Below are 19,570 nucleotides of genomic sequence, written 5' to 3' on the forward strand. Positions count from 1 at the left end.
AAATGACATGTTTTTATCGATATCTCGCGAACCGCGCAGAGTCACAATGTCAAATATCGACCGTTGGCATTAAAAAAATGTGTTTTAAAAATATTACCAAGTGGAAGTGCCTCTTTAAGATATATTATCATTGGCCATGCAAAGTGATTTAAATTGAAATGTCCATGTCATACTCTGCAAGGTAATGGTCTCTGAAGCCATAATGTAATATTCAATTCAAGGGTGAAAGTATTTTGATACTAAGACTTTTGGTAGATACTATGTTGAAAATTTTGATACTTTGAAAGTCACAAGATTCAAGATAGTTGCTAGACCTGGGTCTTCCTCAGTGGACACACTATTGTATATCAAAGTTAATGAACACAACATTGACAATTGAACTGATAAATTTTAACTTTATGACAATAGTTTGTGTTTTCTGTATGAAATCCAGGTGATACATTTGTTTTCATCCATTGAAGTATTCATCGATGGCATGTTTTTCAACATATCCAAAACACTGCATTTTTGTCAATAACTTGAACACTTTAATACTCCAACTGTCAATATTTCAGTCGTAATTTTGGCAACCAACTTTCTGCAATAGGCTATTTTGAAACAACAACATTCCTCATCCATTTTTCAAAGGAATACCACTTCAACTCTTTCTCTTCACAAAATAAGACAAATAAACTCTTTATTGCTTTAGCAATAACACTCTTACAGTAAAAGTCAACAAAACAGTGAAAGCCACTGTAAATACAGAATTCTCTTTGAAAGAATTTTTGCGGCATTCTTATGCTTTACAATATTATTCACTATAATCTAGTTCTATCTAAATAGCAAACTTTGATAATTTACACAGATGTATGTACCTACTTATGTTGATATATTCTTAAAGGCATCTTGATATTAACAAGCTACTTTCTGAAATATAACCTTTGTCTCTCACATAAAATATACTTTATAAGTAGCATTTGAATTGTCAAATTGTCAACCACAACAACAGAAAAGTGTCTTTCTCACTATAAGCACCACTTAATAAATGTAACATATTTAAACTTTGGTACAAGTTCAACATTGCCAAGGTGACATGACATACTTTGACTTTGCACATTTTACAAGACTGTCATTTTAATATTGCTCACTTTTAGGAACTTATCATGGCTCCAAGCCTCTCAGTTGATCTTAGATATGTAAGAATTCTACAAATTTACTACACTATTGAATCACTGAAAAACACGTTATTAATATGTTTACATAGTTGTTCCGCATCACAGTTCTCGTCATCCATTATGGCAGTTTCACGTGTTTGATCAAGTATCTTGTTGATATCATCAATATTGTAACCGTCAGGATGAATTTCAAATTCACCTTCAGAAGCACTACTTTCAGAGAGTGTACATGAAAGTTCAGAGTTAGCTCTAGGAGACTGTCTCATCTGAGTTTGGTTGTTTTTATTCATGACACTTTCAGATGGCAAAGTTGCTTTCTTATCCAAAGAGCCGTAACTGCCATCACATTGATCTTCACTAAAACTATCAAAACTTTCAGAAACTCCAAGATTAGTCTGGGCAGTCAAGTCTTTGTTTTTGTCATCAGAAGCTGCTTCAGTAGGTCCTTCAAGTAGTTCAGTAAGACTCTCTGCTGGATGTTCACTTATTGGGGTCAAAGGTCCTGCAATGTGATGTCTCATTCTTGTACTGCCTTGTCTTTCAAAGTTAGCATTGTTGGGTGAGAGATGTTTGGATTGATCATCAATGGCAGGCTGATCATAACCAAAGGAAGTAAAGCTGGTTTGTGGCCATTGAACACCACTTTCATAGTCTGGACTTGAATCGCTGTCACTGTATGTAGGACTTGCCATCCCTCTCTCCGGTAGATCACTGTATCCATGGTAACAGCTGCCCGAAGCATCAATATACAATGGATCAATCTGTCTTGGTGGCATCCAACATTGATCCGAATGACCCAATGTTTTACACTCAACAGTACACTGTGGACTGGCCATGTAGCTCCTATCTCCTGATGTTTCGTCTGTGGAAAAAATGAATAAATAAGAAGATTAATTAGTTTTTCTATTTCTGGTTGATATCAGTGATAACACTGTACCACTCTTTCTAATGTGACAGTCTTTAGACATGTATCATTTCATAACAGCTATACTTTTTGACATCTTAAAACAAGTTCAGACATATACAGACAAAGAAGTAATATTATTCCTTGACCAGCAGCAATGCATAGTGATGTGCTATTAATAGATAATCTATCACTTTGCAAACAGTATAGGACATATTGGATGGCCTATCTAAGCAATAAAGCACACCCAGCGATGGTATACCATGAGATTTTGACCAGTTCACGACATATGTGCACGAGCGATAGCGAGTGCATACATGAAGAGAACTGGTCAAAATTGAGTGGTATACTGTCACTGGGTGTGATTCATTGCTATTATATCATACAGTATATTGAAATTCTGGCATGGAACGTCTGAAATGGATTTTTGCTCAAGCTGAGAGCTCGTGCAAAAGACAGCCATGGTATATCGCGAATATACCATGTTTCTTTTTGCGTCTCAACCAATCAGATCGCTGTATTTTCGCCATCAATATACTGGTCTGATAATAGATGGTATTGGTGCATAAATTGAAATGGATGTGTTTATGATATGGTACATTGTCTTTGTATCAAGCTTGAAAGAAATTGGTTTACATATGTCTACTCAATGGCTGAAACAATCATAAAATGACTGCCTGGCAACAATATTGGACAGTATGATATCATGCCATAAATTGACATGTATATGTATGTCACAGGACATTGTCCCAGCATAAAGTTTGAATGAAATTGGTTTTGCTACTCTGTGTAATCGCTCTGGATGAGAACAAAATGGCAATGTGGTTGTATCAGTTCATGACACAGGGTTATGTTATTGAACAAGGTTTGAACAATTAATCGGTCTAGGCATCACTGAGGAGAGCTTGCAGACCAACAGACAGATGGACAGTCACACAGACTGATGGAAATGATTGGAACCAAAATCGACAGAACTTTGTATGGGTGGACTTATAGTGATCAACTTTGTCCCTTTTACATTCTGCATCATTATAGTTGTCAACATGCCAAACACACAATACATGATAAACAGTCACAAATTCTTGTTTTTTTCATTAAATTTATATGACAGACCGCTAAAATACTGCTGTTGGATATATATTGGCCCACTGTATAGGCCCACTGTGTTGCCCCACTTATTGACCCACTCTATTGGCCCACTGCATTGCCCCACTTATTACTCCTTGTCTCGTGGAAGTCAAAAGAAATTAAATTCAATCGCAGAATAGAAATGAAACATTGAAGTTAAAACACCCTTATTTGGACTCCTTCAAACAACAATCCCAGTGGCTATGAATGCTGCACAAAAATAGCATACTTCAAATAGCACACTTAAAACCTTAAGGAAAGTGTCTGTCTTTATGAAATAACAGACGGAAAAGAAATCTACACCTTTAAGCTTTGAACAAAAGATCTCTGTTGTTGTTATGGTTATAAGCTGTTGCCATTCACGGTATTCCAATCTGAGCTGCTAAAATGCAATTAAATGTCTTATTTAAATGAGATGGTGGTGTAATAGCATTAGTCAAATAAATGCCAGAATTCACACGTCATGGTAACATGGTCATCTGTAAGTTTCAAACGCAAAGGTTGCTTAAAATGTCCTCAATGGAAGAGAAAAATACAGCTGCATGGCTCCCATCTGCTGATACATGTCCTGTACGGCTTGTGATTTGTCACAAAAGAGTTATCTTCTATGAACTAGCTGACATTTACAGTGACGGAAATTAGAATGTACACTTTGATGTTTAGCCTTGTGGAATTCACTCTCTTTTAAACTCCTGCTGATAGAAATGATTCTTTCCTGCAGTTTGAGAAATATTTCAAGACAGCTTAATCAGTTTACAGCAATCATAAAGTATTTTGGTCACTGAAGGGAAGCAAAACATGTTTGTTTGTAATTTATTTAACAGGAACTTGTACTGCACGATTACATTTAATTCTTAATCTGTATTCCTTCCATACAATTCAGCAACTACAAAATCTTTACTACTTTATGCCAATTCTTGAATAAATTCAAACTCCATTCCCACAGAGCTTAAAGACTCTCACAAAAAACTCTGTGCAATCTATCTGCTATTGAAACGCAACGGTGAAAATCAAAGAAGGTCTCACAGAGCTGACTTGCAAACCAATCCTATAACATAAATAACACTTGCTTTGGGTCAGCTGCATTGGATAAACGTTGCCCAGACAAAACACAATCAAAGAGTGTCTTTTCAAGTCATACAGCATAGTTTGGTAAGGACTTGAAACATAAAACCTAGCTGCTGCACAACAAACTCAACAGAAGAAAATACTTTGCATTCCACGATGCATATTCCATCTGTAATTGAAACTTTCCTTGCTACAGCCAAACTAATTAAAATTGAATGCTACAATTGGTCAAGTCTCCTGAGAACTACCGCTGAGCCTGTCATCTGTGAAAACAGTTACTAATGGATACGGTAACTATGGTTACCACTACAAAGTTGATAATCTAACCAAATATCACTCATCCAATATTTATTGAAAGTATTGTAAACACATAACAACAATAATATTGCATGTAATTTGACATAAACATTTGACATAATATTGCATTTTATACGACATTTAAATATTGAATCTTAAAAACTTACAACATCACTATTTATAATGCTGAACAGTGGATACTCACATCCTTTCCTAGTTCATTACAATTTGATCATTTTTTGAAATTACTAAATTTAAAGCACAATTTTCATAAAAGTACATAAAAAATAGATTTTTTCCATATACCTGTCAAATCTATCAACCCTTTGAGCACCAGAGTCAAGTTTTGTCGCCCTTATAAAATATACCTCAGGCAATTTTTGTTACATTTTTGGCAAAATTTTGATTAAAAAAACTGTGGCTGATGAAATATTGAGTTCATTAGGTACAAAATTATCAGAAAATTCACAGAAAAGTTCATAAAAATTGGTAAAATGTTGCACTAAAATTTTGGTGGGAAAAAATACAGCACTCAAAGGGTTAATTAAATGTGTGCAACCAAACATTTGCCAATTTATTTGATATATCATACACATCCACTAGCCATAAATAAATACACAAACTTAGAGACAAATGAACCATGCATAGTTTTTTTTTTTCTACAAAGAAGGATTAGAAAAGGAAGCAACCATTTTAGCAGTGACTTGCCTGGTAAGTTAAAATAATCCCAGCTAGTCTAGCTCCAGTCTCCAGACTCCAATTTACAATTTTATCTGAAGAAATCTCAACAGATCCAGTTTTTGCCTACAGCATATTTCACTGTCTCTGCAGAGGATTGCATTTATCTGTTTTACTCCCACTTTGTCAGATTTATCTCTCTGCAATTTTCTGTCATCTACAAATTGGATTGTTTGAAAAGGCCAATTTCTGAGTAGGAGTAGATATTCCATTGTTGTATTTGAAAACCTCAAAATATTTGTTTATGCAAACAATCCCGCTTTACAGGTCATTCAAATATTACTTTTCTAAATTAGCTTAACATTATTCATTCAGGCAGACTTCAATTTGGAAAGATTTTGAGAAGTAAAAAGTGGAAATAATGAGAAATATTCTTAATAAAAAATCTGTTTCATGATTAGTTGATTCATTACTTGTTTTCTACAGAATCAAGAATATCAATATTTTTCACTTGTCTTTCAGAACGTTATGAGCTTTATAGAGTGGATGATATTAAAAAACTTTGGTCACAAGAAGCAAGATTTTCAAACAGATATTTGCTTTGCCCCAGAACAAAATCTAGGATTGCATCTTCATATTGTAAAGAAATGTAATAAATATAAAATAATGAATTTCAGTGTGATTGGTCAAGTATGGTATTATGGTAGTACCATATTTCATTGTGATTGGTCAATTGTAATATTCGTAGTACTGTTTTTCAGTATGATTGGTCAATTGTAATATTAGTAGTACTATATTTCAGTGTGATTGGTCAATTGTAATATTAGTAGTACTGTATTTCAGTGTGATTGGTCAATTGTAATATTAGTAGTACTATATTTCATTGTGATTGGTCAATTGTAATATTAGTTGTACCATATTTCATTGTGATTGGTCAATTGTAATATTAGTAGTACTGTTTTTCAGTATGATTGGTCAATTGTAATATTAGTAGTACTTTATTTCAGTGTGATTGGTCAATTGTAATATTCGTAGTACTATATTTCAGTGTGATTGGTCAATTGTAATATTAGTAGTACTGTATTTCAGTGTGATTGGTCAATTGTAATATTAGTAGTACTATATTTCAGTGTGATTGGTCAATTGTAATATTCGTAGTACTATATTTCAGTGTGATTGGTCAATTGTAATATTAGTAGTACCATATTTCAGTGTGATTGGTCAATTGTAATACTAGTAGTACCATATTTCATTGTGATTGGTCAATTGTAATATTAGTGGTACTGTTTTTCAGTATGATTGGTCAATTGTAATATTAGTATAGTACTATTTCAGTGTGATTGGTCAATTGTAATATTAGTAGTACTGTTTTTCAGTATGATTGGTCAATTGTAATATTAGTAGTACTATATTTCAGTGTGATTGGTCAATTGTAATATTAGTAGTACTGTATTTCAGTGTGATTGGTCAATTGTAATATTAGTTGTACTATATTTCAGTGTGATTGGTCAATTGTAATATTAGTAGTACTGTATTTCAGTATGATTGGTCAATTGTAATATTAGTAGTACTGTATTTTAGTGTGATTGGTCAATTTTAATATTAGGGGCCATTCGCTGGAGTATGCGTGATTTCATAGTGACGTCATTACCGTTTGTTGGATGCAGATACAGAATGAGGCTTGGTTGAATTTTCGCACTTCCAAACTTTCGTTTAGGGGAGGGGGAGGGGGTGTTGAGGCCAAACGCACTTAGTTTCATTTACCGTGCGCATGTTTTAATTATCAACAACCCTTTAGTAGTACTATAGTGTGACTGGTCAATTGCATTAGTTAATAATTAGTATTACTATATTTTAGTGTGATTGGTCAAGTGTAATATTAGTAGTACTATATTTTAATGTAATTGGTCAACTATAGTATAAGTAGTACTATATTTCAGTGTGATTGGTCAACTGTAATATTAGTAGTACTATATTTCAGTGTGATTGGTCAATTGTAATATTAGTAGTACTATATTTTGGTGTGATTGGTCAATATAGTATTAGTAGTACTATATTTCAGTGTGATTGGTCAATTGTAATATTAGTAACACTATATCTCAATGTGACTGGTCAACTACCGGTAAAGTATTAGTAGTACAACATTTCATTGTGATTGGTATTTCTAAAAACTCTTTATCACTCAACTTTAAAATAACCACAATATCATAAGAATGTCTTCTTCACATCTGTCATACTGATGAATCAAAAGTGAATGTTTTTAAGGTGATGTCACAGAAAGTAAACAAGCAGTCTAGCTGTCGACAGCGCTTCACTGTGTTACGTAGAGAATAACTATTTGTGACACATGTGTTGATGAAGAAGGTGGATATCTTTGATAGTTCATTTCAGGATGGCCTGACCAAACACAGTACAAGTTGCTGCAATAATACACAATTGAAGATTTCATCATAATTTGAACATATAACAATAAGATCATCCCTAGGAACACGTCTACCTAATATCAAAGCTAGAAGAAACTAAATTTTTAGAAACAATTTTTTTGACCAAAATTGGTAAAGATTGCCCCATAAATACAAATTGCAGATTTCATCATACTTTCAATACATTACATTAAGATAATATCCCTAGGATGTATACCAATATCACACGAATCAGACAAGCAGTTTTTGAAAAACAATTTTTTTGACCAAAATATGGCAAAAATTGCCCCAAAAATGCAAAATCACAGATTTTATCATAATTTCAATATATCACATTTCAATAACCCCTAGTAATCTGTATACCAAATATCAAAGCTATCAGCCACGTAGGTTTTGAGAAAATCAAATTTTGACAAAAAATGGCAAAACTTGCCCCCAAAATACAAAATTGTAGATTTCATCATAATTCGATCCATATCCCAAATATCAACGCTTCTGATCAGCGGATTTATAGTACAAGATTTTTAAATTTTATTTTAATCAAAATTGACAATATCTGCCTTAAAAACACAACTTTGCATATTTCATCACAATTTGAACAAATTTGAATAAGGCCATCCCTAGGGACCTGACTACCAAATATTAAACCTGTTGGAAGAGCCATTCAGGAGTTGCCAAAAAATAGCAAAATTGACATCAAAATACAAATACACATATTTGATCACAATTTGAACAAATCTGATCAAGATCATCTCTGGGGACCTGTACTCTAAATATTGAAGAAATAGGACTGGCAGTTTTGAAGAAACAGCTTGGAATGTATAAGTTAAGAGACACCAGACGCCAAACAACACTACCCATACAATTATTAGATACACTCCACGTCGCTGACAGCGGGCATCATTTAAGTGTAAATCAGTAGACGTTTTGTTCGTCTTCATAAGATTTTTATGTCACAACTTTTAATGTTGTTGTCATCTTCTAAAACTCATGATACATTTCTTTTTTTTAATTGGCTGAAGTTCAAAAATATTTTGTGCATAAATCAAAATTTTTAATTCAAGGTCTTCTGAAAATTCTTGCATTACCAAGCCACGGTGAAGGTTAGAGCAGGATCAGAATTTTAGAACTATTTCACAGTGTACTATTCATAGTGTACTACTTCAGTACTATTTCACTTTGTACTATTTCACAGAACACTATTTAACAGTGTACCATTTCAGAGAATTCTATTTCACAGTGTACTTTTTCACAATGTACTAGTTAGATGTACTATTTCAGCGTACTACTTCAGTACTATTTCAAAGTGTACTATTTAAAAGAGTACTAGTTCACAGTGTACTATTTCACAATGTTCTATTTCAGTGCACTACTCCAGTACTATTTCCCACAACACTATATCACAGTGTAGCATTTCAGAGTTCTATTTCAGAATGTACTACTGTATTTCACTGTGCTATTCATAGTGTATATTCATACTTTGCTATTTCATTGTACTATTTCAGTGTACTATTTCACAGTGTACTGTCCTTTGTAATCTTTAATCAAGAAAATTTATTGAGATAATAACTGAAAAAAAAATTTCCACTTACGATTTGTTGTGGCATTACTGTCATCATGTGGTGTAGAGCGTAAACCAGGCTTGAAAGATGACACATTCATGTGATGATGTTCTCGGCCATCTTTGTCACTTTCACCTCGTCCACTATCGTAGCTTGCTTTATCATCCTGATGATCAATAGACTTTGATGCCATTGACAATAGATGATCAACCTGAATAAATGACAAAATTAAAGAAATTTATGATCTAAATAATGGAACGCATTTCTCTAACACTGTTTCACTGTTTCAAAATCCTACACAGCGTTGCACACTGGGGGTGGGTTTTAATCTTTTCTATGGGCAAGTAACATGTATGTATCTATGAATGCACTGCCAAGAAATGGAATTTCAGAACCTATCATGGAAAGACCAAGGACATATGTACAGGCAGCCAAATAAATAAGTTACTTTGCCAGGAAAATCAAAAGTTATGGTATTGCTTAAATATATGCCTTGACATTTGTGGTCTGGCTAAAGAATGAACAGATTTGCATGTCAACTAAATCATCTTAAAGGCAATTTTGGTATAAACCAATGTATTGCGACAGATCATTAAATAACTCCAATATACCAGTAGTCAATTATCACAACTTACATAAAATATTGATTATTCATGAAGTCATAAAATCATAATTGAATTGTAAAGAGCAGTTTGTATCATATTCTAATTAATATTGACCGTCAGCTCAAATTTCAAAATTAACATACATGACTTCTCCTTAATCATTACTGAAAAGACAGCATTTTCATTGATAATTATAAATATTTTTATATCAATTTTTAATACATTTATTATGGTCCAGTGAAATTCAATTAACCCTTTCATGCCCAACTTTATAGTATTGTACCTGAATTACCCCTGTATACAGTGGTTCAGTCCTGGCTTTCTGGTATTGTACCTGAATTACCCCTACCAGTATATACAATGGTTCATTCCTGACAGGACTGGTTGGATGGTAACACCCTCATTGAGTACAATGCTTCATAACTTTCACTAAAAGGTGTAAAGTTTGATGTGAAGCATGCATATTTTGCAGATTTTAAATTTTTTTCAAAAAGCCACAAAGCTGCTAACAGTGTTCAATTTTGTTTAAGAGAACACGGTCCTTGGGAGGGACCGTGCACAGAACTAGAAAATAAAGAAGAATCATCAATCAAATAATAAAAAATATACATCTACCATCAAGAACAATATAATTTTGCGTGCACTGAAAAAGCCATACGGAACGCCCGTTCAGTAACACATACGGTTTTCAAGTGCCCCATCCCCTATGGCTGCATCTGCGAGTTCACTGTTGAACGTTTTCTAGGGATGCACTGGATGAGTGCCGGAACACATCTCACACACGCTCTGTACGTACGTGTGTAAGCACACACTCTATCCAGAACTTGAAGAAATGCATCTGAGATAGCATTCAACAGTTGCTCTATATGTCAGAAGAAAAATTGTTGACCTTACATGAAAACTGTCACTACTCTGACAATTTGATGCCCCAATCATCAATCTAAGAGGTATAATAATAATATCATTATGAAAATACCGCAAAGGATGCACGAGGACATTGGCGCTGCACATTGCCCTCCACTTTGCGTCGGGCGATAGGCTGCGCCAATGTCCTTGTGCATCCTTTGCGGTATTTTCATAATAACCTCATATTATGAATTAACTACCAGTAAATATTTGTGGTTATTTTAAAATTTGTGAAAGTACTTCTTTTGTCAATAGTTGAAGTAATGGGAATTGAATTATCCCTTGGGACCTTAGAAACTGAACAGAAAAGCAATCAACCATGGTATATGACTTTTTGAAACAAAATTATAAAACATTTTTTTAAAAATATAATAAATCTACATTGATCATAATTTGAAAAGATATGAATTACATCATCATTGGAAGCTATAATATCACATTATATTTTACAAAGATGTAATTGAAAAAATGCTGGTTAATATCAAACAGCTATAGTCTACATCCAAACAGCTAGTCTATATGGTCTATATCCAAACAGCCAGTCTACATCCAAACAGCTAGTCTATATCCAAACTACCACTGTCATTTCAAGAAGTAGTAATAGTAGTACAGCTTTAGAAGGTTACGAATGTTAATATAAAATTTGAAAACTGAACAATATTGCAATATTTTGTATGATGCCTTGTTCCTGTGGTCAGAATATGTTTAAAATTACAGAAAAATATTTCAACTTGACATATTTGGTCAAAGAGTTACATCAGTATCGAACAAACTTTGTCATCAAAGTTTCATAGAAAGGGTAACAACAGGTATAAGAATGTTGAATTTAAATACAGACAAACTTGGATCAAAATAAATAATTGTATGCAATGATTCTCAGCAAATTTTAAAGTTCTCTGCATGATAAATAAATTCAAAACCAACAAACTGATATGCATTTCTGTCACCAAAACATGTAATCTAATCATTTTGCGCATCTTTAAAAATGTCAATTTTTTTGAAACATTTCACTGTAAAGAATGACATCACTGGATAATTCATTTTTCAAAGTATTTTGCTGAAAGTCTATCTGCATAAGCTATGATGTATCTAAGTGTCATCTTCCACATGTTTTTTTTAAAGGTTATCAAAATTTCACAAAGTAATAACCCTAATTAGTAATGTTGGTTGACTATCATAATTGTCTTGTGGCTTCAATTATCATAATTGTCTTGTGGCTTCAATTATCTGCTGTTTTTCATTCAATTCAGTAAATTTCGTGAGCTTTAAACAGAAGTCTGTGCTTTACTGTTTCCCTTGTTCGTTATTGACTATACAAAGTTTGGAAAAACACTTGTCTTTTTGGACTGAGACAATTAAGGGACAGTACCAGGATTGCAAGTTGGCTTGCAGATAGACATTACAAACATATCGCATTGCTGTTTGTGTTAGACATCACTCACAGTATCATTTTAACTAAGTTTTAAGACTGATGAAACAAAGGATGGATAATACAATCAGTAATAGTTTTTCTTGATGTCCAGAAAGCTGACTTTTACTGTATAAATTCATAAAAAAAGACTCTTCCTGACTTTATGTTTAAAGAAGTTCAGATTTTTGTCAAAGATCAAATTTCAATAGAAACCGTTTTCTGTGAAATGCTCAAAAATCTCCCAAAATAGTATATTTGTCTTTCCAAAATGCTCTGATGACACTACAGAGTAATTCATTAATCTATTGATTGATCGATTGATTGATTGATTTACAAGGCCATGTGATTAACAACGACATCAGGTAACTGACCATAAAGTGATACTGATAAAAGCTACTGCAACACTGCCTTCTCAACTTGTCAATACAGATGTTTTGAGGAGGTATGTTATTTCTCTGATGTTACAGAGTAATTTGTGAATTTTACAGGAATCCTGTGCACAAAGTATTTTATCTCCATTATTACCAACAATGAAAGCAGGAACACACTGTACAGAGAAGCAAAGTTCTGAGTCACACTTTCCCAAAGTTGTTGCTAGTTAATGTATAATAAACATTGATAATTGAACGTTATCATTGTTACTTTGTTCTATTACATAAAATCTTTTTTTGATTCAAAATTTTCAGATATTAGGAGAAAGTGTAAAAACAAAACCCTTACTGTAGGTAAAGAATTGATTTGTAAAGAAATTGTGTATTTTCATCCTTAGGTAGCAAATCATGGTACGCTGTATCTACAACAATATAGTACACTGCAAACATTTCAGTTTTCATGAAATGTATCATAGAATCTTACTGCTGAATCTATAAAACAGTTTAAATGCCACTAAACATGTGCACACCATCCAACTGAACTGTCAGTGTAAACTGAATCCAATCATGGCAGAAGTGAAAGAATTTCAGATGTTTTCAATGCAGAACATCAACATACAGCAAAAGACATACTATTGTAATTCATACAACATTAATTATGATCAGAGTATAACAATGACATCAAAGTTAAAGCAAAATGAACAGGAAATTTTCATGAGGTAATCGATTTTAAATTTTTACTTTTTCAGAGAATGGTTTTAAGTTGTTATATGAGAATGTTATATTTTATTCTTAATTAAGCACCCTATACTAGTAAGGCTACACAAGCAACATTGGACATCGAACTCAACTCAAAAATTAATATGAGAATTTACGTCGTCAAGAAGGTAGGGGTCCTAATCTGATCACATTCAAATCTAAAACAAATGTAACCTTTGCTTAATGTCTGTTTTCACAAGATGGCTGGCATGACATCCAAGCTGGCACAGTTATACTTTGACATTACTGAAGGTGACTTAAGAAACAGAAATACAGATGTTCCTGGAACTCTCTGAACATGTGATAGTACCTTTATTGTGCAAGTCAGCAACGAAGAGTCATCAGACATATAAGAACAAAAAGAAAACTGCATATTATAAAGATTTATGGTTTAAAAATAATATTTATGTTGTGTATAATTCATTTCATAACAGTTACAGTTCCATGAATTGGAAAATTTACTAAATTAATTACTAGAATTATGGCAACCATATCATCTAGACTAATTACTTCATTAGATGCAAATTTCTTTTTTTCTTTTAACAAAAATCTTTCTGATTTCTGTTTTCTGTTAAAAACATTGAAACATAATTTCTACAATTATTCATTGAAGCAATATTTAGTTGAAAATTTGATATTCTAGTCACATGTCAGTTAATCACTTTACTAAAACTATAAAATCTGCAATGCTGTACACTTCATAAATCCTTCGTTTTTCATTTCCATAATAACATTTTAATCCTGAATTTTAAAAGCCTCAGTCAGTATTGAGTGCATCCCGCAATAAAAACACATGAAATGAGAGCTAGTATTCATTTTATTTCTGTCAGGCAATGATAGCAAACAAAAAAGTGTAGAATGCAGAAATGTGTTCAAAATTTAGAAAATCTATAGATTTGTTTATGTACATTTTACTGAATATAGTTATCACGCTAACTTTACCGTATTCATGTGTATGCCATTAGAAATCACTTAGACTGAACATTTTATCATTCAGAGACACTTCCTGGTACTTTTAAGGCTCAATGATTCTTGAACATATTATATGCCCATGACATTTTATTTCATTTCCAAGCTCCACAATAAAATGAATGATCTTTAAAAAGATCTTCACATATGCAATTATGAGCTATAGTATGTTATGACTTTTGATTAGTTGCCGTGACAACAAAGCATTTCCCAATGATTTCTTTACAATAATTGATATTGATGACAAACTTTCATCTCCAACGCATCAGTTCTGCTAGTATAACACGGATAAAACTGCTCACTAACACTCACCGTGATAGGCATTTTAAATTAATCAGATATATTTCATTTTTATTACCAGACTACAGTTCTACTCAATAAAATTTATGCTTCTTGATACCACCATCAAATTACACATAATGAATTCTAATGTAGTTTCACAGTTGAATGAACTCAGTCACAACAGTAACTATCTCTGTCTGAGACTTTTTAAGGTTTTAAAGTTGCTAAAGTATAAGGTATGAACTGAAATGTTTTATGTGTAACATGTATCTGTTACAATAACTTAATATCAATTTATAACATTAGAGTGGTACAGTTTTGTGAAAATTTTCACATGATATATTTTAATGCTATTAAACATTGACATTTGACCCTCTAATTATGGGAATGGCAAAATCAAAAAAAATAAATTTGTCTTTGGACATGATCATCAGAATGTGACTTTTAATAACCTTTTCCCCATCTTGGAGGGAAACAATGGGAAGGTTTATTATCATTCTGCAGTAGTTGATACTATTCTGGACAGTTCTCAGTACGGCACATAGTACGGCAGACACCACAACCACTGCACAATGATGTACATTCTCTGGTGTTTCAAATGCCCCAACTTTTCCAGCTCAGATTTCATTGGTGCATGTGAACATTCAAACTTCAGAACTACAATATCAGTGAGCCATTACATTGCAAACTTATGAAAACACACCGTAAGTTTACTGTAAACTTTGAGCAACAGTGCATGATTGTACTGCCAAAAATTGACCCTTGCGTAGTAAAATCATTTAAAAAAAAATGGATGTTATAAAAACGGCAGTGTCTTTTCACAAGATACCCAGGTATTGAATCAGCTGTAAAAAAGCAACTTCTGCTGTGAGATAAATTTTGTACACACCAGCTAGCTGCAGAATGCTGACAATTTAAGAACAAGCACCAAATGGTATTTTTGATTTATGGTGCTGTAGTATTATGGAGGCTTTAAATGTTAAGATATATGGTTATAGTAATATTGCAGGGGTAATCATCTGTATGTTAGATTGTTTGTTAAAGTTTAAATCTTACCTCAGCATCAGTCTCTGAAGATGGACGACGATTATCACTGTGTTCTGAATTGTCATTGAAGAGATTCTGTAAGGTTGCTACTGAACTCATTCTTGATTGGTTCTCAACTGTACTGGAATGCATCATACCAGGTGTACCGCATGTAATATCTGGAGATTGTTGCATTGCCAAATAGGCTTCCACAGTATTTGCTACATTAAGAGGAGTTCCAGTCCGACTGGTGGATTTGCTGGCATTAAATAAACTTTCCTCTCGTCGGAAATTGTAGGTTCTGATTGCCTTCTCATTGGCACGGGAACAAATAACAACAATGACGATGATGATGATCAGTAAAAGAACAAGGGAACCTAGAACTAAGATTAGAATTCCCGACAGAGTTGCTGGAAATGATGCAGTCCTTTCTTCTGGTGGTAAACCTTCAGTTAAGTTTGCAATGTCTGCTAAGTCAATCAGAGAATAGTTAAACGGCAAATCAGAAACAATGATGTTGATATTTGTTGTTATGATATTAGGTGTATCACCTTGATCCTCAACTTTGATTGTCAACTGAAACAAGCCTTCCCAGTTGCTCTGTAATTCCTTAACAGTGTAAATCTTTCCATTAGTCTTGCTGATCTGGAAAATTCCCAACACATTACCATGGATAATGTAATACCACAGGTCACCATATTTGCCATTGTCTTTATCAGTAGCCTGAATTGTTGTGACTTCTAGACCAGGTTTTGCTGACAAGGGTACATAGATCACATGACTCTCTTGAGGAAATGTCACCTCTGGAGTATTGTCGTTTAAATTTTCAACTTCAATCTCAACATTTGCACTGTCAGTTTTCACAGGTTGTCCATGATCCGTTACCATGACAACAATATTGCAAAATGTCTCTGTTTCATAGTCTAATATAATTTTAGTAAATAATTCACCAGTTTCTGGATCAATGTAGAATTGTGGGTGCTCTTCTCCGAGCAGTGAGTATGAAAGTTGACCATTTTCATTAGAATCTACATCTGTGGCTCTGATTCTGCCAACTGATGTACCCACTGGTTGGTTTTCCATGACGGAGAAAGTGTATGTACTCTGTGAAAATATCGGTGCATTATCATTTTCATCAACAATAGAGAGCTGTACTGTAGCATCATTGCTCATTTGCGGTGATCCGTAATCATAGGCAATAACAACGATATCATACCTCACAGTAACATCAGCATCAAAGGGTGCTTTTGATGTAATGTCTCCTGATGTGCTGTCTATATCAAAGACATGCTGAAAGTTTAACAGATCATATCCAACTTTGCCATTCAAACCGACATCGGCGTCAAAAGCCCTTACTCTGGCAATTAGTGAACCAGCTGCTCTATTTTCTAGAATTTCCTCCCTATAAATTTCACTGGTAAATTCTGGTTTGTTATCATTTTCATCCAGTAAAACTACCAAAAATTGTACTTCGGTAGATTTTGGTTGATGTCCGAAGTCAGAGGCAATGAGCGTCAAATTATATTCCGGGTTAGTTTCTCTGTCGAGATGTTCTGTAGTTTTGAGTTCATAGAGTTCATTGGCATAAATTTCCTCCAATGCAAAATGATGACTACCACCATTAACCACCAACCTTACAGTTCCAAAATCACCATCATCTTCATCATATACGGTAACATGGGCAATCTGCTGACCGACAGGAAATGCCTCCGATATTACAGCTGTATTTTCGTCCGTAGTCATAGATCGTATACTGAGAATGGGATGATTGTCATTGACGTCTTTCACGTTGATCGTTACCGTAGCAAAGCTTGGAATTGGAGAAGGTCCTTTGTCAGAGGCTTGTACGATGATCTGAAAACTCTTGTCTGTTTCATAGTTCAAAGGTTGTAGCGTTGATATCACACCAGTATCTTGGTCAATACCAAACAAATTCAAAACTCGTTGTGGAGTTCTTCTGCTGAACGAATAAACTATTTCACCGTTTAGTCCATGGTCTAAGTCCGTTGCATTTAAGTCCAGTATTTCAACTCCTATTGGTAAATTTTCCTCCAGTGCGACAGTGTAGCTATTTCTTTCAAACACAGGGCTATGATCGTTCGCATCTGTAATACTGACATTGATTAAAGCCGATCCACTTCTGATTGGGTTTCCTTGGTCTCTTGCGACGAGGACCAATTCGTAGAAGTCTATAACTTCCCTATCCAATTCCCTTTGAACGACGATTTCGGTAACTTTTGCATCTTCAACGATACTGTAGTATGTGTTCAACCTAAAGGTATCGGCGTAAGTATTATAAAGTTCGTAAACCTGGACAGTATTGTTACCAGAGTCTGAGTCTACAGCAAAAAGAGCCGCACCTTGTGGAAAGGCAGTTCCAACCGCCACAGATTCCGATATTTCTAAGGCAATAACGTCTTGTGAGAAGGTTGGTGCGTGATCGTTTAAGTCCTTCACTTCAACTCTTAGTCGTACAAACTGCACTCCCCGAGTTTCAAAGGTGATGATGAATTCGTGGATACACCTTTCGCTCCACGGACAAAGTTGCTCGCGATCAACGCGCCTTTTCGTGGAAATAATTCCGTATGTTTCATCCACAGTGATGAAAGAGTTGTTTTCCGATGTTTGTGAGAAAAAATAGAAATTCCGTGCAAGCCTTGGGTCAAGATCCAAAGTTGATATCAAATTCCCAACAGTCTCACCTACGGGCCTTTCTTCGAAAATTGTATATTCAACTTCCAATGCTAAAAGCTCTGATGAAAGAATCACTGTGACCAAGATGAAATAAAACTGGATCCGCGAAAGCGCCGATTTCACGAAAAACGTCATTGTCCGGTCACAGTGCAATTTCCTTCACACGGATTTTAAAGTTTAAACAATAAAACAGGTAGCGCTTCAGCAAGCACACGCCGACTCTCACGAATTCGATTGGCCACGATCGTCCAGTTTGTTTTCAAAGTGAGAACTTATGCGGGCTAGTTCTGCACGGAACACGGTGTATAGTGTATATGATAGCTGACGCTAGATAGTAAGCTAGATGACGACTGGTTGAAAACAGGGAGTGTGAAGTAGCTTTGTAGACACTCACTACGTCAATCAGGATGTGAAGGTAACGAGTGAACCACTATCAGTTGACAAATCTCACGGAGTAATAGATCCTCCGTAAACAGGTAGCGTTGTACAAACATTTGGTACGAGCGTTTTGCTGTTCAGGAAGTCTCATTTCTAAACTTGACAAACCATCTATTGAAGTGAAATATTTCACGGAGTAATCATTGTGCCAAAGTGTCGATGACTCGCGTGAACAATCGGTAAAAATTATTATTCACGTGATAATAACGAGACAGGAAATTAGATAATAGTTTCGAAACTTCTGTGAGCGGAACACAAGTTCGTCTCACAGTAAAACACTTGCCCGCGTACCGCCAATATCTATCCATCCAAACGGCGTAAGTCCTAGCGTCCTCTTTCAACTAGAATGCGTACCTTTTACAGTCCATATGTGCTGCTTCGATCACAGTCGTATCGATGCATTGCGTACGATGGAGAAGAAATCATCAAGTATAAAGTGAAGTACAGACACCGTCTTGTACTTACTCGTCGGTATTGCGGAGCTAACTGGTCTTTCCAAGTCTGAATGCACCTGGCAGAGAGGGGAGCTACTATTTCTAAAGGGGGTTGCAGGATGCGGACAGATGGTGGATAAACGAACCGTTTCATCCTTGGTACTTGTGCTGGTACAGTTATCTGTACACTTATTATTTCGACTTTCAGGTATTTTTGCGATCTGACCCCAGCATAAACATTTGCAAATCGTTAAGGCTATGTAAGGCACACTTTAATGAAATTAATGCTTGTTTGTAAATCAAATCAAATCAGGTATATAGACGGAGACGTTTATACACACTTAAACCGCAAACTGGACGTACCTACTTTCATCTGGAAATTCTTTGGTTTACCCCTCCCTCACGCTTAGTGATTTAAAAGACGCGTGGCGCGTGCATTAATCTGCATCCATAATAGACTT

The 19,570-nt window shown here is 34.5% G+C and overlaps 1 protein-coding gene across 1 annotated transcript; it reads right to left on the minus strand.

Annotated features, from left to right (window-relative positions):
- Window positions 1–644: 644 nt before the first annotated feature.
- Window positions 645–19,188, minus strand: LOC139131973 (protocadherin-18-like). Its single transcript, XM_070698311.1, has 3 exons — window positions 15,574–19,188; window positions 9,245–9,425; window positions 645–2,016 (listed from the first exon to the last, which is right to left on the minus strand). The coding sequence occupies exons 1-3, from the start codon at window positions 18,370–18,372 to the stop codon at window positions 1,196–1,198; spliced, it is 3,801 nt and encodes a 1,266-aa protein (XP_070554412.1). The 5' UTR covers window positions 18,373–19,188; the 3' UTR covers window positions 645–1,195.
- Window positions 19,189–19,570: the final 382 nt, after the last annotated feature.

This window comes from Ptychodera flava, chromosome 4, assembly GCF_041260155.1.
Source record: "Ptychodera flava strain L36383 chromosome 4, AS_Pfla_20210202, whole genome shotgun sequence".
NCBI lineage: Eukaryota > Metazoa > Hemichordata > Enteropneusta > Ptychoderidae > Ptychodera > Ptychodera flava.